This window comes from Physcomitrium patens, chromosome 15, assembly GCF_059467195.1.
Source record: "Physcomitrium patens ecotype Gransden chromosome 15, ASM5946719v1, whole genome shotgun sequence".
Taxonomy (NCBI): Eukaryota; Viridiplantae; Streptophyta; class Bryopsida; order Funariales; family Funariaceae; genus Physcomitrium; species Physcomitrium patens.
The window spans coordinates 6808039-6828660 of NC_143424.1; the positions used below are offsets into that span (position 1 = coordinate 6808039).

The 20622-nt window shown below is 37.8% G+C and overlaps 1 protein-coding gene and 1 long non-coding RNA gene across 4 annotated transcripts; one reads left to right on the plus strand and one right to left on the minus strand.

Annotated features, from left to right (window-relative positions):
• The first annotated feature begins 3957 nt into the window (after positions 1–3957).
• On the plus strand, positions 3958–6325 carry LOC149987725 (uncharacterized). Its single transcript, XR_016506633.1, has 2 exons — positions 3958–4566; positions 5444–6325. It is a non-coding gene; the product is annotated as an uncharacterized LOC149987725 (long non-coding RNA).
• Positions 6326–7161: 836 nt separating this feature from the next.
• LOC112292106 (uncharacterized) lies at positions 7162–12915 on the minus strand. 3 transcript variants are annotated; one of them, XM_073539256.2, is made up of 7 exons: positions 11941–12910; positions 11080–11757; positions 10324–10599; positions 8999–10210; positions 8349–8816; positions 8045–8229; positions 7162–7892 (listed from the first exon to the last, which is right to left on the minus strand). In XM_073539256.2, exons 2-7 carry the CDS (start codon positions 11110–11112, stop codon positions 7763–7765), a joined length of 2304 nt encoding a protein of 767 aa, XP_073395357.1. In that variant the 5' UTR covers positions 11113–11757; positions 11941–12910; the 3' UTR covers positions 7162–7762. The 3 variants fall into 3 exon arrangements, with proteins under 3 accessions (XP_073395357.1, XP_073395358.1, XP_073395359.1); XM_073539257.2 differs by having other exon boundaries at positions 9029–10210; positions 11080–12915; XM_073539258.2 differs by lacking the exon at positions 11080–11757 and having other exon boundaries at positions 11941–12909.
• Between the last annotated feature and the right edge of the window lie 7707 nt (positions 12916–20622).

Below are 20622 nucleotides of genomic sequence, written 5' to 3' on the forward strand. Positions count from 1 at the left end.
ACCTTCTAGGATCTACAAAACCTTTTTAGAACCTTTTAGAACCTCCTAGAACCTTTTCAAACCTTCTTCAAGTATATGTCCATGACACAAATTACATACCTTGTTCACTAGTAGAAAATCCACGTGAATCTCTACTTAAAGATCTACTTGAAGTTCCATCCAAAGCTCCATCAAAAATTCCAAATTCAACCTTCTTGCCTTCTTATGCCATCAATTTTAAAACCACAAATCCAATGCAATACCTTTTGCCTCAAACTTTCCTATTGAATTCACCACTTATGTCCTTTTATGTATTGTCTTATTTGAAAATGCACCAAGTACTTATCTATAGAAGGTGAAGTTATATTTTACAAATAACCACGAAATTCTAATAGGTTTCACCCATATAAGAAGAATGTTATTTGAATTTCAATTCAAAAGTGCTTAATTTCAATATAAAGTACTCAAACATACTCTTTTTAGTAATTTCAACTATACACAAATTCCAATTGCTTAATAACTCTCATAATTAGATAATTTTGATTTTTCTTTGTAATCCTTAATCCTAGTCAATGAGCTTTAGCAAGCTAAAACTCCTTATTTGACCATCTATTTGGTACAAAAAAATTCATAAAAGTGCTAATATAAGTCTTTTAAATGCTCAAAAAAATCCAATCTAATTCAACTTATAGATTGTGAAAAAATATCCAAAAAATCACACAAATGTCACTTGGTAGTTAACTCAAGAGTTGATGCTGATATTCTACTAGTGATTTTTCCTTCTAAAATTATTAAATTTAGCTCAAAATTTATATGTAGCTTAATTGTCAAGTCTTCTAATATCATGCCAAATTTCACCTTATTCCAACAAGTAGAACTTTATATATCATAGAAATCCTACTCAAGTCCAAAATACTAACTTTCAATATCCTCTTTTACCAAAAATCAGATATTTCTTAACTGCATTGTTAAATTAATATAAAGTTTTATTTACACTTAGTACACGAAATCAATCTAGTATTCTCAAATTTTGAATTATAGATGTAATACCAATTTTACAAATTAGTTAAAAGTATTAGCTTTAATTGTATTGTGTAAATCTAAGGTCACCAATAAAAATCCTAATTTTGAAAAATAATTGCAAAGTCATCTCAAATCCTATGAAAATAAATCTTATGTCTTTCAAAGAAGCTTAAAGATAGCTCTCAACTTCTAATCACCAATCTCCAAATGCCCCTGTACTTTATCCTAGGAGGCAAATTTAGTGGCTAGAGATCTAATTTTGACCCTATTCCACAAACGGTCGACCTTCAAGTATCAATCTACCTATCCTAGGAATTTTTTAGTCCAACCTTATCCTCAACTTAATCTTAGTATCAAACATATTAATTATTTATTTCTTTTATCTTATTTTTATTAATTTATGGATTAATAATCTATGACAATTAAGTTATTGATTAATAGATTATTAATTGTTATAAATATGTCTCCTAGTTAATGAGTGATAAAATAAGTCTCACTAAATTGATTTGAATCTTTCTTAATAATAACAAGTTTATATAGTCTAGTGATACTATCTTATCAATTTGAGGCAAGGATAGTAAAAGGTCTATTGGAGTGTTGTATTACATGTGATCTTCCTTGAGAATGTATCAAGTACCTAATTATAGAAGATTAGTAAAAATGCAACAATAATACTACCAAGTTTAATAGAGCCTTAAATAAACTTCAAATAATCCTTAATAAATCCAATCAAACTTTAACCTATCAAAATAAATTAAAAAGAAGTCTTACAAGAAATACAAAGAAGTCATGATTTAATCTCAAAGAAAAATAATAAGAAATATTTTTAAAATACTAAAAATAGAAATTTTAAAGAAATAATAAAGAAAATTTTTAAATATTAAAAATAAAAAATCTAATATAATTCAAATTGAAATTCTAATTGAATCTTAACCAAATCTTAGCTCAAATCCTAATTGAAATCCTAATTGAATCTTAACTAAATCTTAGATCAAATCCTAATAAAATTCTAATCAAACCTTAGTTAATTTTTAAACCAAATACTAATCCTATCCAAATCTTAGACCAAATCCTAAGTCCTAACCAAATCCTAGACAAATCCTAAATCAAACCCTAATCAAATCCTAGATCTTAAATAAATTATTAATAAATCCTATAGTAAAATAGAACGTCAATAACTAATGATCAAATCATTGATATCAAACTTAAAATTTGTACACTTCTCAATATCTTAGTTAGAAACAAGCAAAAAAAAGATAAAATCAATTGCACTTATCAATTGAAAGAAATACAAGATAATCCAATCAGGTATTGGGTGACCATCTACTCCAACCTAAATATTGAACTTCTAGTGCTAATATCTCCTTTTTGAACCATTGAATTGATTTCAAATTTCACCAAAATATTGAAAATTGAGTCTAGTATCTATACAAAAAAAATTCACTTCAATCCAATTGATAGATTACTGAAGATCTTAGAAACACTCACTAATGCTCAAACTCTAATTTCTAAGACCTTGATCTACAAAAATCTTCATTTACTTTAATCAAATTATTTGATTAACTTCAAACTTTGCATACACATTCAAAACTAGCATATCAACACATTTCTCAAATTTCATTTATACATATACCACAAAACTCAAGAAACCTTCAAATTTGTAAACATATTATTATTTTTCTATCCCTAATTCTACTAAAAACATCATTAACTTTGAAAATCTCTCAAAATCTCAATATTGATTTAAATGACATGAAATTAATGTTTAAAAATATTTCTTCAAGTTTTCTCTCAAATTCCATTCTTTGATCTACAAAAGAATCTCAAAATCATTGTAAGTATGTGGTTTTGTGTATTGAGGTGTGATTTCAATCTAGGTTGATAATTGGTCCACTTTGGATACCAATTCTTGGCTTTTTGAAGTAAATTTTGCTAAAAACTATTCTTAATTTCTTCTTATACATACTTATATCATTTATTTTTCTAATCTATATTTTTTGTCTTATTTATGGTACTACAAAGTAAATAGAAGCCTATTTTGTAAAAAGGTAGTATTTGCATTTTTTAGTTTTACTATCTTTTTGACTATTATCTATATTTTTAAGATAATTTTTTATAATATGTTTAAAATAAGATCTTCTATAATATAATTTTTTCTTCTTTCTTTCATTATATTTGGAAGACAACACCATCAATTAACAACATTTCAAATGTAAATTATCAATACTTACTTAAAATTATTGTGTTGAAAAAAAAGATGGCAATCCTCCATCTAAAGCTGAGTGTTAAGTTATTCTAATGAAGAAATAGTGCATTCATTTTGGATCTAGCAAATAAGCAAATTGAATCAATATAATAACCTATTAAGGATTCTATGTACAATAATGGCATTGCTATATGAATGACCAATGTAAATTAGCTTGCAGTAAATATCATATATTTTAGTCATGAACGTCATGACATCCATATTATCTAACATGTATAAGATCTTCCATTTTTTTAGCACAACTATAGTATTAGCAATAATATTGGTGTGCTACATTAATTCAAGTTTGTTCCAAGTAAGGTGCAAGTTTGAAACATCTTTCATAAAGACATATAACTCTTGTAGAAAAATATTGTGTAATGTTGACTTTTAGAGTTTAAAATTCAATGGGCTAGCTAGCATAACTTCTTTGGAAACAACAGTAGTTATAGTGTCCATTAGAAGTTGAACATGATTTGAAAAGAAGAAGATGCAAAAAAAAAATTTCTTGTGATGGAGGCTATGAGAAAACAAAATGAACTTCAAGAGACTTACTATAGTTTTGTGTATGAGGACTTATGTTGTATGACTTAAGACTAAGGAATCTAGAACCTAACCTACTATATTGTGGAAATACAATAACACATATGTATAATGAACTGAGTAGTTTTCAACAAGACCATATATATATATATATATATATATATATATATAGTGACAAACAAAACCGAGTACAAAATCTGAACACTCATAGTTCATTGATCCTTCCAACTGACACATAAGTCAATTGATAGAATTACTTTTTTATTGTGTGTATTCATCCAGTCCTCTACATGGATGAAAAATCTCATTATCATTTGAGGTAGGGTTTATGAGAAAAGTGTTGTAGAAGTACACAGACGTGCGTACTCAGTTTTGGTTGCTTCTTCTTGCTGAATTTCGAAATTTCAATGTACACTCCTTGTTGCAAGATTTGAGGGCATTTTTTGTTTGTTGTGTTGCTCTTGTTGTGTACTATCTATACTGAAAGTTGATTTGTCAATTGTATCTCTATACCTCGTTGTGTGAATCATTGAAGCACCAAGCATTGATGCAGCTTAGGAGTGGTGTTTCTACAAGAAAAGTTGCAGACTCACTTGGAATGAGTCAGTCTTCAGTAGCTCATCTGAGAAGGGAGATTAGTGGTGAAATAGAAAAGCAAAGAGGAGGACGTCCAAAGGTTTTAGGAGTGCAAGAGAAGCGACTTGGTGTGCACCTTGTCACTGCTGGTTGTCTCAAAACGGCAAGTGCAGCTGCTAAACAACTTCGAGAAAAAACAGGTAAATACTTCTCAGACATCACCTTGAGGCGTGGTTTGAGAGAAGCTGGTTTGGGTGCTTGTGTGCAACAAAAGAAGCCTCTACTTGCAAAAAGACATGTTCTTGCAAGATTGAGTTTTGCTCATAAATACAAAAATTGGACCGTTGATGATTGGAGACAGGTTATTTTCAGTGATGAGACAAAGATTAACCTAATCAACTCAGATGGTAGGTCTTGGTGTTGGTTGAGAGAAGGAAAACGACCTGGACCTAAACATGTTAGTCAAACTGTCAAACATGGTGGTGGTTCAATTATGATTTGGGGTTGTATGACTACTTTTGGGCTAGGTGCTTGGTATCAAATTGAAGGTAGAATAGAGCAACACTTGTACAAAAAAAGCAATCATTGAAATTTCTGTAATTGCTCTTGAAAGTTGGCACTTCAGATTTTGTACTCGGTTTTGTTTGTCACTGTATAGTACTGGGATTAATCTTTAAGAAGGATGAATGGATGACACTTGTCATCTACAAGAATTAGGTCCCAACAGAAACATACCACTAGTTTCCATTCTCTACATCTCTCAACATGTATACGCATGTAACCTTTGAACTTATTACAGTTTAACTCTTTTTTTCTTTTATTTTTCTTTTATTTTTCTTTTATTCATCCACTGCATCGAAATTGAATGTGTACTTCTGCCGCCGCCCTCTTGAAACTCAAGCCATCCAACACTAATGATGGCGGAGAAAATTAGGGTTTGGAATCTGTACAGAACATCCTCGAATTTCACAGGAATTCGAAGCTGCATTTTCATGTTGCGACGATGGCAGGTCTTCTCATTACTCACTAGATGCACACACTTTGCTAACTGCATTGCCCACGTTTCGTTTCTCGCAGTGCCTTGAAAGACGGCGTCATGAGCGACCTCGTGACCCATCTGCTGCACAACGTGGGAGGCTGTGTCAAGACGAGGAGCATCGTTGTGTTCGGAACAGCACAGCACAGCACAGCATGCAGCCCAAGGATCCTTGTAATCTCAGTTCGCTCAAAGCATTGCATGCCTGCCAATTTCGTCTGGTCACGCATCTTACGGCTTGAGTGAGGGCTTTTCTGCAATGGATGATGATGTGCAGGCCGAATGTTGGTGGAGGTGGCACAAGGGTTTTTGGAAGATGAATCTCGAGGGCTTGCGTGTCTTGAGTTGTCCGAAGGACTGGATTTGCTAAGTTGAGTTTTGTAAAAATAGAAATGCAGGTTGTGAAGGTAAGAGAATTATTTCGGCGGGTGGGTAGTGTGGATCTTGTGCATGTTGAGGGAGCAGTTGGTCGATGGATTGATGGATTGATGGATTAGTCTTGTTCTTGCGTGGATCTAGAGTCGCCATGATGTGGGAGCTTATCCAATGACGGTACGACGTCCTGTCAGCGATAGGAGTGGTGGCATTCGTGGGAGAGTTGTTTTGTATCTGTATCCTTTGTCTGAAATTCGGTGAGCATGCCGCATGACGACGTCGTCCAAGGACAGTTCTTATCATCACGAATAGCAAGTTTTAAGACCTCGATCACAACTATGATTCGTCACAGGTTTCCTGAGTCGCAGGTCTTTGCCGGGTCTCTTAATTGATATTTATATCTCTCTGGTTGCACTCATCAACGAGCTGTCGCACAAAAGGCTACATTCATCTTACAATACTCCAGGGTAAAGGCCATGTCTGAGTGACCTCTGGACTGCTCTTCGCGTCACGTATTTGTTGGTAATAAATTTGGGCGAAATTTTTCTCATGCATTAATATTAGCACACGACCTAATCAGAATGTTCCGAAATTCAGAAGATTAGAACAGCTTATGATCTGTAATCAAACTTGTGGGCATGAATCCTGAGACTTTTTTCGAAATCTCATGTTATGTAATGAGCCTCAAAATGGGTGGTCTTGTGCTCCTGATTACCTTGGCATAGTTTAATAGGTAGAATTTCTGGACGTGAGTTCTTTTCGAGGAAGTTGGTTGCAATGAACTTCGCATTTTGTCCCTTGTGCTCCTGTAGTTCGGTAAACTTCCTGTACTCTGAATTTACCAGAGGTGAAAATCCACAACCCCAGGAGATTTAGGGTAGGGGCTTTTGGGTGTGATCCTGACAAATAAGGGCTCGTCCCTCATCAATAGCATCCTCACAAGGAAAAAAGATAAGAACTGTATGCAATGCACATCTTTATATGCAGATATCAGACTGGCCACCCTCATGCACATGACAATTATGTTTAGGTTCACTATTCTAGAGCAAGTTGCACCACTCACACAACTGCGATTTGGAAGCAAGCTGAGACTTAGCCTTCTTTGGATTACAATAAGGATTCGAACACGTCTGGGCGTGCAAAAGTTTGACCCAAGTGATTCAGCAAGCGACAAGCTAAAAGCACTGTGCAAAGGATACGAGGATATATGCGTTACGTCACAACATCACCAACCGAAAAATGATGAAGACAAGGCTACAGAAAAAAAAAAAAAAAAAAAAAAAAAAACTGACTGAAGAGCTTCCAATCAGAATGTGTGGGACATGACAGAAGGACGACAAACCGTTGAAGGGATTCGGTGAGACATTAATTGAACACGAGGTAATAAAATAATGATTTAAAGAATCTCTCTTCATTCGTATTTTCAAACGTTCAGAATTACAAGCCTTGCTAAAGGCGCGTAGGAAAAGTCGCTCTCTACATCAACTCTGCATCAACCGAGTGACCTCGTTGATGAAAAAAATGCCGGCCGTGGAAAGAAATATATGAAACAGAATTTCATGTTTACACACTACTCAATTCAAACTAAGTCATTCCTACAAGACTATTTTTCCTAAGGGACATTCTAATTCCCCTCAACATCACAAAATTACCATTCCACGATTGGACACAACAAATCTCCCCTGGATGCCCTCTGCTAAGGAAACCCGAATTATGCTCCGAATCCACCAGTCTACAGATTATCATTGCTCGCAACCAAGCTAGAGTATCCCAGGTACGCCATTCAACACTAACCAGAAGTAGTTGAAACTTGAAGGCTCAATTTCCCACGCAAAGTCGATGTTGCTGAATCGGCAATCCACCGCCTTACTCCAAATAGAAGATGGGCTCTGTAGCATATATATCTGATTGGCACTCACATGGGCAACCCGTGTGATGGATGTTGGAGTAGAAATACAAAGTCTATCTACAGTTACCTAAGGGATCTACATTGGTTTCGGAGCACTGCCTCCAGTGGAATTGTATGCAGCAGCAGTGCACTTCTCCTCGTTCGTATAGAAGTATACTTCAGCAGGAGTCAATATTCGAATGCCTCTAACATTACGGACAAACTCGCTGGAAAACCACCACGCCACTAAGGACAGTCAGCCACTAGCTCAAGGCATAAAACCACAAGCATCAAGGCACACAACGAAATCAGAAGCAAAAGGGCATGGCCATAATAAAGTAAGATGGTGGGTTGGTGATGACAAAATGAGTGCACTTACTCCCAAGGGTCGTCACCAACAAGAAGAAGATCGTCTTCATTGTCAGTGAAAACTAATTGCCAACCAACCGTGGGGTCCAATTGACCATCAAGATTGAACATACGAGCTAACTCACACCTCAACTCCGTGTAGTCTTTAAATCGATTAACATCAACTGCTCTTGTTATTGAGCCAAGCTTGTAAACCTGGCAAGCCCGTTCCCGCATAAATGAGTGGAACAACCAAGAAAGACTATGAGTGTCTGTGCGGTAAAAGAGCGAAAGCAAAAAATGCAAAGTAAACCTCAACACAGTCAATAAAATACCTTGATGTAACTCCGAGTAATTTTAGGCTGTGGACACAGAAAAGCTCTTTGCAGAAGTCGAGGGTCATCAAAGGCTCCATTCATCACTGTAGAACTTAAATTAATATCTCCTCCTGAGCTCGATGGTGCAGAGAAGTTATTCCCTTGCAAAAACCTCCGCCCCTGGAGGTCAGTGTGCGCAGGAAGAACCTTACCCACCATGTTTGAGGGCGAACCACACACTTCCTGTTTCAGATCTTGGTCTAACATGATATCTCTGTAGCCATTTTGGACTTGATTTACTTGGGGTAAGGCTGTAGGCAACCCTCTTTGACTTCCAAGTTGGTTAGCAAAGGAGTGTATAGGACTATTCATAGAGTACGCCACTGCTTCTACCTTTGTTTGCAACCGGGATGTGCTCACACTTGGTTGGGTCTCTGACATAGTGGTTGAGTCTCGAATGGATGGGTACCAATTATTTGGAGTTTGCTGCATATCAAGACCAACACATGGTTCTTATTTTGTTACACAATGTATGTCGCAATGAAGAAGAAGCTCAAACAATGATAGATAGGAACTTCGCCTATTTTAACTCCTCCACAACATGAACAACCATATAATAACAATCATATTCCAACAATACCCAAGGACGGCACAACAAGAGAACTGACCTGAATGTCACGGTGTAGAGAAGGATATACCATTTGTTGCTGTTGCTGCATGCCGCTGGAACAACCTTGTACGGATTGATGAATAACAGCGCTATTTTGACCAGGATTCTGAGGTCCCATGCTGGAGATATGTCCAGTTGAATGAAGCATACCATCCTGTATGCGGTGACCGCCTTGTTGATGCATCATACCACTGTAACTAGCATTAGGTAGCCCATTAGGAGCAGAGTGCACAGCTTGCTGATGGACCATCCCATTGTGACTCCCATTTGGCATTCCGTTTTGTGCAGAGTTCACACCTTGTTGGTGATGCAGAGAGCTTGGCATGGAATGTCTACCCTGTGGAGGCAAGGAAGCACCCCCTAATTGTGGCAGCTGATTGGGCAACAGATGTCCGCCTGGCTGCTGGATGCTAGTATTTTGAACTCCAATATGGAGTCCATTTGCTGATAATGCGTGGCCATTGTGCTGAAAAGCCACCCCATTCTGCATTCCGCTCTGGCGAAGTCCGGGGGAGCCATGACCATTCTGATGATGAACATTTCCATTTTGCAAACTACCTTGGGTACAAGTAGAAACGCCGTGGCTTCCAGACGCTTGAAGGCCTGAGTTTGGTACCGCTTGTCCAGCTTGCTGCCGCGATATTTCAACCTCCAAGTCATGGCCTGTCGAGTGCAAACCACTAACTCCATCAACTTGTTGTGCCATGCCGCTCTGTGGGGAGTGGCCTCTCAATTGTTGAGTGGACATTCCGCTCAGAGACGACTGCAAGGACTGCTGTGTTTGTAGCGGTCCATTTTGAACACTTTTAGCTTTAGACTGGGCTAAAAGATTACTTTGTGATATATGCATCAAGCTGGAGTAGGAGCTGTCACTTTCAGGCTCTAGGAGCTGAATGGGTGCACTGCATTGCTGAGAGGAGCGAGGGGGGGCCGTCAAGTTCGGCAAGTTGGGGTACGGTCCAGAAGAAGACGAAGTGGGGGAGCCATTGTGTACATCGGCTTCGGAATGAAGCGGGGGAGTTCTTATGTACGGTGGTGGCGGAAGAGATAGTGGTGAATGAGGTTGGTAATTAGAATCTCCAAGAGAGCAAACGTCGGGCTTCGTACCCTGCTTCTGCATTTGAGAAATCGACTGTTGCTGTTGTTGGATACCGTACTTCATGTGCTGTTGCAACTGAGGTTGTTGGAAGGCGACGTTACCTCGCAGATCCTGTAAGAGGATGTAACAAGCTCAGGTCGTGTGCCCCTAAAAGAGCATAGAACTCCATAGAGTTACCCATGTATCGTATATTCTAAAAAAATGATGCAAGGCTAGAGTGTTACCTGAAGAGCTGCGGCGGCTTCAACCCTTTGTTGCATATTCAAATGCGGTACTACGGGTGACATGACAGCAGCTTCGCTGTTCTGCTGCTGCTGTTGGTGTTGCTGAATCTGCTGCATCCGCATTAGACTCTCCATAGAAATTCCTGGATAGTGAACATTATTTTGAAATCCTTCAGTAACATCATCATCGGCTCGCTGCGACCCATACCATTGTCGGGTTTCTTTCACTTCCTTCAAATCCTCATCAATGGGATGTCCTTCCCTTCTCCTTTTTCCCTGTTAGATAACAGACAGATGATTAGCACGAGGCAAAAATTCACATGAATCTCAAATGCATCATATTCACTCAGCCTCTGTAAAGAACCCTAATCGGTGAATCGAAAACAGCACATCAGCACACTCAAGTAAACAACCCTGACTGTGACTGAGAAGCCAAGAAACCGTTGAAGTTCGCATGCGGTGGAGGAGCCCTCGGGTCATCACGAGAGGCATCACTAAAGTAAACGTACTTCACAACCACTTCTACTAGCAAGGAAGACCTTTATCGCCAGAAATTCGTATCACTTATTCTAAAGACAGATGAACCCGATCACTTTCCATAATCAGAGGTTACATATGCCCTTTAACTTCCTATGGTGAAATAGTGTTCACTGCCATCAATATCCTCAATTTCAAAACACCTCCACCAACTCACGCGCTTTCAGTAATGGTCAACAATGCTACCACATCGAAAATTAGTGCAGGTAGAGGACTAACTGTGGCGACGAGATTCGGTACACCACTGTCCATCTTTGTAGATTGTCTTCTTCCTTCCAATTGTCAATGTCGAGATGAGAAAAGTGCAACTGCGTTTTTAATCATAGCCATGGCCACAGACCTCGAAGTCCACCATGTGAAAGTAGGGAACTCCAGAAAACCACACTGGAGTGACTACATGATACAACGACGCACAATCCACACTACGATAGGAGATGCAAACCCTCTCGAGGTTGAATAATGGATCAGAATGCCTCAGAAAGGATACTGGCCGATATTGTACAAATCCAATTGAGCAATGTGCGCAGGAGAAAAGCTTGGAATCGTGAAAGAAGCACCATGAACAAGATAAGCTCTTTGATCCTTGTAATGGCTGTCGTGAAGTAGATTATGCTCGGACTGAAATATAGTACTTCTGGAGCAGCCCTTTTGCTTTCAGAGAACAAAAAAGCCAAAGAATGCTGTCTGTGATATACTTCGCTGCGTACGCGACTCCTGCTTGATTGACGATGTCGGAGATGGAATTGAAAGAAACTGTTAGGCCTTGTCTCACTTGGAGACTGGCAGCTCAATAATCATACGTCCGCACAATTGATCGCTAGCGGCAGACAAATATAGTTTGAAAGAAAGCGCACAGCGCACGAGGCTTGAAAAATCGATGAGTACAGTGGAACTGATCTGAATAGGAGTGTAAGGTATCTTTGTGAGCTGGATGAGCACAAAGCAACTGGCAGTCTTTGATGATGAAGATGAACGCAAGAGAAAGGTAGAGACGTAGTTCGAAACTTCTTCACCAACTACTTAAAGGTGATTTCCACATTAGCAGTAACAAAGGAGAAATGTGAGCCTCACTAAACGCACCAGAGAGTTAAAGATGGACGATTGCCCAGAGACGAACTTTGCTTCTTGAAGAGCCAGACTTCCAAAAGAGATCTCTTTGAGAACGAGGACACGGTTGTGAACTGCTTCAAAGATGGCTTTATGCGATCTCTAGAACCCAAATTCAAGTTAAACTCCTCGAAAAAGAGAAAATGCAGATTCTTGTTTGAACTGTCTCGAATTATTCTTGCAGGACAATGAGCATTTGATAGAATGCCCCGAATAGAAAGTTGCGGCGATTCTTCACTGACTTCTCATTAAGAAGAACAGCCCCGAATTGACAGTCGCAGAAAGCTACAAAGAACGCCAAAGAGTGTCAAGAATGAAAATGCCCCCAGTCTACAGAAACGAACGCTTACAGGGAACCAAGCTACAAGATTGAATAGTAACTTAACCAGGAAGAAGCTTCTAAAAGATCTCTCGTAAACAAAACAAGCTCACCTATCCAGCACCCTAAGCAACTGCAGAGGGAAAGAACCAAAAACACTCCTTCACTACATATCACACAGATACAGCAAAACGAAGACACTCAAAATTGCTATCTCCTTCTTCGACTGTCTTTCTGCACAACGAACTCCAGGAGCTATACTCGCACCCCTTCCCCCACTCTCTCGTCGCGACTACGTCAAAATTTGACCCCATACGCACACCCAACTCCCACGAGCTCGAACTTCCCAAACGCACGATCGAAACGCATCAACTCGGGATCAATGGAACCCAGTCAACTGCCCTCCCTTCTACAACGCTCGTGCCATCAGTCCCTCACCCCCAGGTCCGGCCTTTTACTGGTGCATAATATCGCATCTAACCCGAACATTGCCCCTCAAGATCCGCATCGCTCAAACCAATCCCACCCCACAGTGACCTCTCTCTCAAACCTCTTCTCTCTCACTCACTCACTCAATCACTCAACCAACATGTAATCTCACCTCCTGCAACAACTAGCTAGCCCAACTCAACCGAACCCAGCCCAGCCCCTCCCCCCGCACACGGGCATGCATGAACTGTGCGCCAGTTTGCGAAAGTTGCCGGGAACTTCGAACTGATTCTTTGGTTCTCTCCCTCCCTCGCTCTCAAAAGGTTTGGTGTTCCTGTAAGACAGGAACGCTAAGCAGTAGTAGAGCACATGAGAGAAAGGCAGCGGGCGAGGAATCTGTGGGAGGGCCAAAGAGTCGAGAGAAGAAGGTGCAGCAGGTTGTGAGCGAGCAATCAGTGGAGGGCGGCCATGCCAGTGCCGCGGCCCCACCCCCCGCCAAATCCACCACCACCAGCAGCAGCCAGCCTCACTTCCCTTCCCCGCCCGGGCCCTGTGCTGCCATGCGTCATGGTGGCGGCCGGCGTCGGATCGCGTCGACCAAGGCCCCAGCAGTGGTACCGAGCCTGGCGAGGCTTGGGTGGGGCTTGGCTGGCTTGGTGGGCTGGAGGGTGAATCATTCATGTACACCACCAGTGACCCTACGTTACCCCAACTCATTCATTCATCCTCTCTCCGATTGAAGTTTCATCCATCTATATCCCCCTCTCCATTCATTCCACCTCCTAGCCACTGCATTGATGCGGCCCTTGCAGTCATGATGCCCCCGTAAGAAGGAATTTGTGCCATTTTTTCAAGTGAGCTTTCCTCCCCATAATCAATTTCAAGTCGTTGTTTTTTGAGTTTCCCTTTTTTCGATGACTGTTTGGTTAGTAAAAACGCTGATCCTTGGGAATTCTCACTCCACAAGGTTATTGAGACTTAAGCAATTGAATAATGGCTTGAGTAACAGTTAGTCTCTTTGATGGCACCGTTAACAATTCCTGGAAATGATCAAACTAAATAAAATAAAATGAAACAAACTAATTATAACGTGTGTGTGTGCAGGGTTTTGCATAACTTGAACGTGGGATCCTGAGTGCTTTCCTTTATTTTGTCCTCTTTTTCCTCTTTAATATTATTAATAGTGTGGAGTATGAGAAAGGCATTGATCTTAGATGCATATCCCCAAATTTCAGCTCCCAGAAGATTGTAAAAGGTCCTCACATGAGAAAGATTTTGTTGACCATTTCTCATGTGGAAAAGAGAACATACACTCATAATAATAATAATACATATTTGGAGGATTTTCTTCATTTGTCTCTTTCACTTCAACACATCAGAGAGCCTCAAACAAACTCCTTTCAGTGAGCATATTCCTTTGAGTTGACCCAAAAAGCTCATTTACTTACGCAAGGAAAAGTGACAATTGATTTTGACATCACCCCTTTGCCTTCAAACATTTTGTGAATGTCTTCTCTTCTTTGACACAATCCATTAAACAAATAGTTTTTGTGTTAATTTGACCCCATTTCTTATGAAAAAAAAATAGCCTTTAACATCTTCTTGGGTGCATGGCCTTTTCTCCAATCAGTGATTGGTATCCCCTTTCTATTCCATCACAAATAGTCCTGCATTGGATATTAAGTGGCTGTAAAACCACTGGGTACTTGCTCAATTAATATTAAAAAAAAGGGAAAAAAAAGTGAAAGTAGGCATCACTAGGGGTAAAACATAGGTTGGGGTGGGGCTCTTAGCGTGATCTCCAATTCAATTTTTTTCCACAAGGGAAGGTGTGCTGTCCTTCCAAAAACCCTGTACAAATTTCATACCAGGGACTAGCACTCATAGATCAAGTACTATGTGATCTACAGTAATATCATTTCAAATGAGGAGGGGAAACTCCATATATATATATATATATATATATAAAAAAATACACACACACATTGATAGATATCTGAAAAGAATAAAATTTACCTCAGTGTGGATTCTCTGTGGGTGTGTGAGTGAGTTTTGTTGAATCCAAGCATTATTTGACATGCCATGTCCAATCTGTTCTTTCTTGATGAGGGGAGGAAGTGTGCTTGTAAAGATGGGTTAAAACTTGTGTGTGTATATATATATATATGACACTCACAAGGAGATAGGAACCTTGCCCTGACTGGACTTGATGAGAGGACTAGATGAATGACCTTTTGTTTTCTCAGTTAGACTTCGGGAAGATGTGTCTCAGACAGCACACCATTTTTTTGGCAACTGTATCCTTTTCTCATGTTCTGTACACATTAGTCGTAGAAGAACCTCAACAAGGCTTTTTAGTTTTGTGGAAACGCAAAGCATCTGGCAGTGCAATTTTGTCTCTTGCAGCTCTGAGTAGCGAGCTGTCACCTCCTAGAAGTTTATTCCAAATGACACAGCTACCAGTTTGATAGAATAATAGAAAAGGAAAATAAAACTTGCTTGAGCATGAGCAAATTAAATAAAGTACCACCTACATAAGAAAATAATGTGAAAAATAAATAAATAATAATAACAATGAAATGTTCAATGTATAGTTTAGGAGGATGAAAAACTTGTAAACGTTTGAGCCTCGTAGTTGAACTTCTGTAAGACCATTGTTTGATTGGAATCCTTTAAAATGAATGGAATCAACTAAAAATTGCTACCACTAGAGGAACATACAGTTGTATAAAGATTTTGTCAGTGCAATAAAAAGAAGGATGATCCATGTACGTGGAAGCAAGCTCCTTAATTATCTAAACTGTTCCTCACTCGGAGCTAAAATTAGGAAAAAGCTGATATAATATCATACCACGCAATAAATTTATACCGATGATTTGAAACAAAAGTTAATGATTACTGAAATGACAATCTTGTGATTGTTTTAAGCTTTGGGTGTATAAGTTAATAGAGTAACTTGATTTTCATAAATTCACGTTATTATGCACGATTATATATGTATAAATGAAAATAGTATGTATCTTTTTCGTACGCATTCCACTTTTTCTTGTAACTAATGTTGCTATTTTTTGAATAGTTTGACCTACCAAAATAAAAAAATTGTTACCAAATCTCCACGTACTAAGTAAATGTGGATTTTTTTGAAGATAAATACTTTTCACATAACTTGATTGTTTGATTTAAGGGATTCTGTTGTTGCACATAAAACCATGACAAAATCTACAGGGTATAATTGAATGCAAACAAATAGAAATGAGATCATGAATGTAATTCTACCAATCATGTGTTGATGAAAACTCATATCCACTTGATAGCTATACTATCAAACTAATATCTAACTCCCAACAGATTAATCGACACAAAAAATTATTGGTTTTATGCGATCAATAAACTTTAAAAAAAATAAAAATAAGGAACAAAAATTTACACATGTATAATCAAAATCCCAATTTATCAAAATCGATGCTAAGAATGTAATTGAATGTAAAACTATGTTGTAAACAATGATATTAGACCACTAATTTTTGCAAATTCATCATTAATTATTTCATCATATCAAATTATTTGACTGTTGAACTCATGTGTACAAACGTATAAACACAATTATTTTCACTAGTTAATCCTCTCAGTTGGTATACAAACAGAACAAAAACTTATGTACCAGGTACTCATAGCCAAACAGTACATAGAAATGAAGTTTGAACATCATAATCAGAAGTGCTGGAGGTTTAGGAGTTAAATGAGCTGTTGTTTGTCACATGGCCCACGAATTCAGAATTCATAAAATTCTGTAAAGTGGGATCAGATTGTTGTTTGTTTAGCTTCCAAAGCAACAGAGTAAAAGAAGCCTCTCAACTCTCACTTTGCCCTAAGCTTCTTTCCTAAATTCAAGTTGCCGTCTGGGAAATGCCACCATTGTGATTATTCTTTAAAAGATCCATCAATAGGGTCGTTATGTTCCTTTTTAAGTCCCTCACTACTATTCGAAGGGAGAGTGAATCTTTGAATCTTCCAAACCCTAAATTAGGTCATAACCCCAATTTTGGCACCGATTGGAAGAAAGTGTCATCACCTGAATTGCTCCACCATCTGAATGTGCTAAGTAAAGCATATTGTGACCCACCAAATAAAGCTCATCAAGCAGGGGAGTACTTGAAGCGGGGAATTTATTACAAACAGAAGTAGAAGAATGAAACACAAAGACTGTGTGAGAGCTTGTGGGAATGAAGTTTGCCCTTTGGCAAAGTTGGCCTCTATCCTCAATTCAAAGAGATCTGCTTTTCTGATTTAGAAGTGTAAAATAAAAACCAGAACCCGACTCACACTGCAAGGGACATGAAGAGAGACTGCTGAAGACATGAAGGTCTTCTTTGTGTCCTCAGTGGAACACATGTTCACAATAATCACAATCCTTGGGAATGGAATGAATTGAGAGAGAGAGAGAGAGAGAGAGAGAGAGAGAGGGATCATAGAATAAATCAATGATGAACATGGATAGTTTTTTTTTTTTTTTTTTTTTTTTTTTTTTTCCTATTCTTCTTATCGTTTAAGAAGGAGCTGATGATGAGCTCTTAAATATAACAACCTTTCAAAAAGTTTACAGTATTTCATTCATGAGTGATTGAATAAACTAAGAAAGCATGCATTTCTGCTATCCTACTGAGAAAACTTTGTGTTTTCCATGTGAGTTTGTAATGATCACTTGAACTTCGTGTGTAATTACTTCTACTATATGTATTTATATAGAGTCTGTGCTTGGAATTAGTTATTTGTAGCATTTAGGCTCAAGTGTGGAGTGAACCTTATGTTAAACTTGGATGAGTGCATCATGTTGTATTCAAGTGAAGTGCTACTGTGTAACAATCTTCAAAACACATAACACAATGATAGGAAACTAGCTTTTCGAGAGGAATCATCACAAGCCATATTTAAATTTGAAAACTTTTCATTGCACACTTTCTAATGTCTTGTAATTGATTAATTACATGAAGTAAATATCTTAATTTTAATTCACCCATCGTGTACATCACTATTGCCACCAATTAAGAAAATTCCTGAAACAAAAGGATGGACATTTATAGACAAGTCTATCAACAATTATTGTTATTATTTGAGGTCTCATAACTTCATTTGACATTTTTGATTCATTTTGTATTCAATACTTTAGAATTCAATGAAAGTTCATTGAAGTGACTGTGAAGTTAATGTTGATAGGCATCCCATTCAGACACTTACACACATTTTCGTCTTGCCACACATATGTATAAATTTATGGACAAAAAAACGAATAGGATCAGAGTTAAGATGTTAGCACCTTTCACCAAATTCTGTGCAAGTGGTGTTGTTGAACCAGATTTATCTAGAATAGTTGAACCTAAATAACATTGTGTATTGCAATTTAACTTCACATAATTACACACTTCTCTCTCTTGAAACATACATGTACAAGCTCTTTTCACTCAATTCATGGTTATCACACAATGAGCTCATGGTCAAATTAAGATCTCCTATACCCTAAGTTAGACCCTAGCCCATAGGATTAGGGCAAAGTTTATGCAGAAGCTTTTGGGACCTGGGATACATAGTGTGTGTCATCTGATTGACACTCCTCATGCTTTGCATTTTCCCACTACTGGTATGGGAAAATCCTTATTGAATGACAGTAGTCACTGTATAAGTGACCCTCATTGCCAGACAGCTTTGGGTACAGTAATTAGTGCAACTAACTGTCTATCTGGTGACTTGTGCTCTTTTCTGCTGCATGATGGGTACCCAGAAAATAATTCCCTTTGTAACAGAAATGAAATTATGAAGTCATTAAAACAAAATAAACTGTTAAAGTTTGTTCATGTATGCACTTCTTTTGTTCTTAATTTCCTGATATGTGACATACCAACTTTAGTTGTATTGTGCAAAATGAACAAATAACAATCAAGCAGTTTGGCAATGTGGGTTTTATTCATGTTTCTGTGAGAAAAGGGAAAGTGTAGGTGGCAAACCAATCCCAAAGATAGGTAAAGGATATCAATTCCAATGGCAATTTTCAAACACCATCATTCAAGTCTCCCCTTCCAGCATACTGTGGAATCTCCAATCATGGGATCAATATTGGTGTATAAATATATCACCCCCTTTCCATAGTTTTCTCTTCCAGTGAAGTCTAGGCAACTGTCCCATCTTTATTTTCATTTCTTAATTCTTTAACACACACACACATATATATATATATATATATTCACACACATTTGGCTTTCAAAGACTTGAACCAATGGTCAAACCCTTGGTTTCTAACTTCGAGAGATTGGAACAAAATAAAACACAAATACAAACATGTATTAGGACTACAATCACAGACATAAATGATTTACCATTGAGTGTTTTCTGTATAAGAACTGATGGGCTGTGTTAACATGCAAAAATGAGTATAATCTCCACACAAAGAAAAAGTAAACTCTCTTCAGTATTTTCTTAAGTAAAATAATTCTACTCCTCTCTTTATGAACAACCATGTTTGTGAGTTATAGTAAATATTGTCTCAAGAAAGAGTGGAGCATTATATATATATATATAGAGAGAGAGAGAGAGAGAGAGAGGTGTTGAGGAAAAACAATGAGATTGAAAGACAGAAACAGTGTGAGAATCTAGTCAAGAGAAAGTTGGTCAGATGTCAATTTGTATTCCTGGGATAGATTGCTTGATTTACAGCCATAGCAAGCTTTTCAACAGTGGAGTAAGAAACAGACAAAAATATTGCCATAAGCAAATAACTGATATTTTTTAAATAATAAAAAAGATATGCATATTCCACAATTTCAGGATTCTAAGTGTAGGTTTTACTTTAGAACAATATCTTGTGTAGGAGGGTGGAATAATCCTGTAAGAGATTTTACAGATAGGAAGGATCTATCATGGAATGTAATTAATTGTGACAAGTATATACATACATACATTTTTTATTTTATTTTATTTTCATGCTTTAGTTTTTATTAATTTATTTGTACGAACCATCAATTTGCCTACTAGTGCCATTTTATGGATTAAAGTTTTGGACTTATATTTGACTTCAATGATAAATAACAGTTCCAACCACTCTTTCACAGAATTCAGTCATGGTCTTGATTGCAGGTGGGAAAGTTTAATTTAATGGAGAATGCCCCACCAACATTGAAACATCACATTGCAAACCATCCATGAGATGAGAAATAACAAGAAAAAACTTGTTCTTTCACTTTAATTATTTATTGCATTTATTTTATTTTTTAAATGTGTAGGATTGGATCTTCACACACATTAGAAGACTCCAATCATTGAGAATGTTTTTTAGTTTGCAACCTCATACACTAACCACACACTGAATGAATATATATATATATAAACATACACACACATACACATATTAGAAAATGAGCTTGAGCTTGGAATATGCCCCATCAAGTATTTTTCATTCTCAAGGACACACCTCCATGCATAACAGTGTACTTTAATGGCGACAAGCACCTGGCATTACCTAACTGACCTCTTTCATGATGCTGTCTGTGGCCATAATAACTGGACTCCTGTTAAGCCCGAGCACTAGTTAAATGTGCTCTAGTAGCAAGTACTCATCATCAGTTAGGGTTTTGTCCTTGGAGGGGGTGTTCCTTAGTTACTGATGCCATAATAATGCCACCCCCCCCCCCACCCCCCCTTTCATTCATAACCGTGATTAGTTGTTCTAGATGCTTACTTACCTCCTCCCTCCATGTCTGTAGTGGCATTCTGTGAACCTTTTTCTATCTTTCTTTCTTCTTCTTCCTCTTTTCATTAATGTTGAACAACCCAATTCAACAGCTAGGATTCATTTGAGTGTGCTGTGGGAGTGAAGTGCCTAAGAAGGACAGGTTGCTGCTGCTGTTGCCAATCTAAAA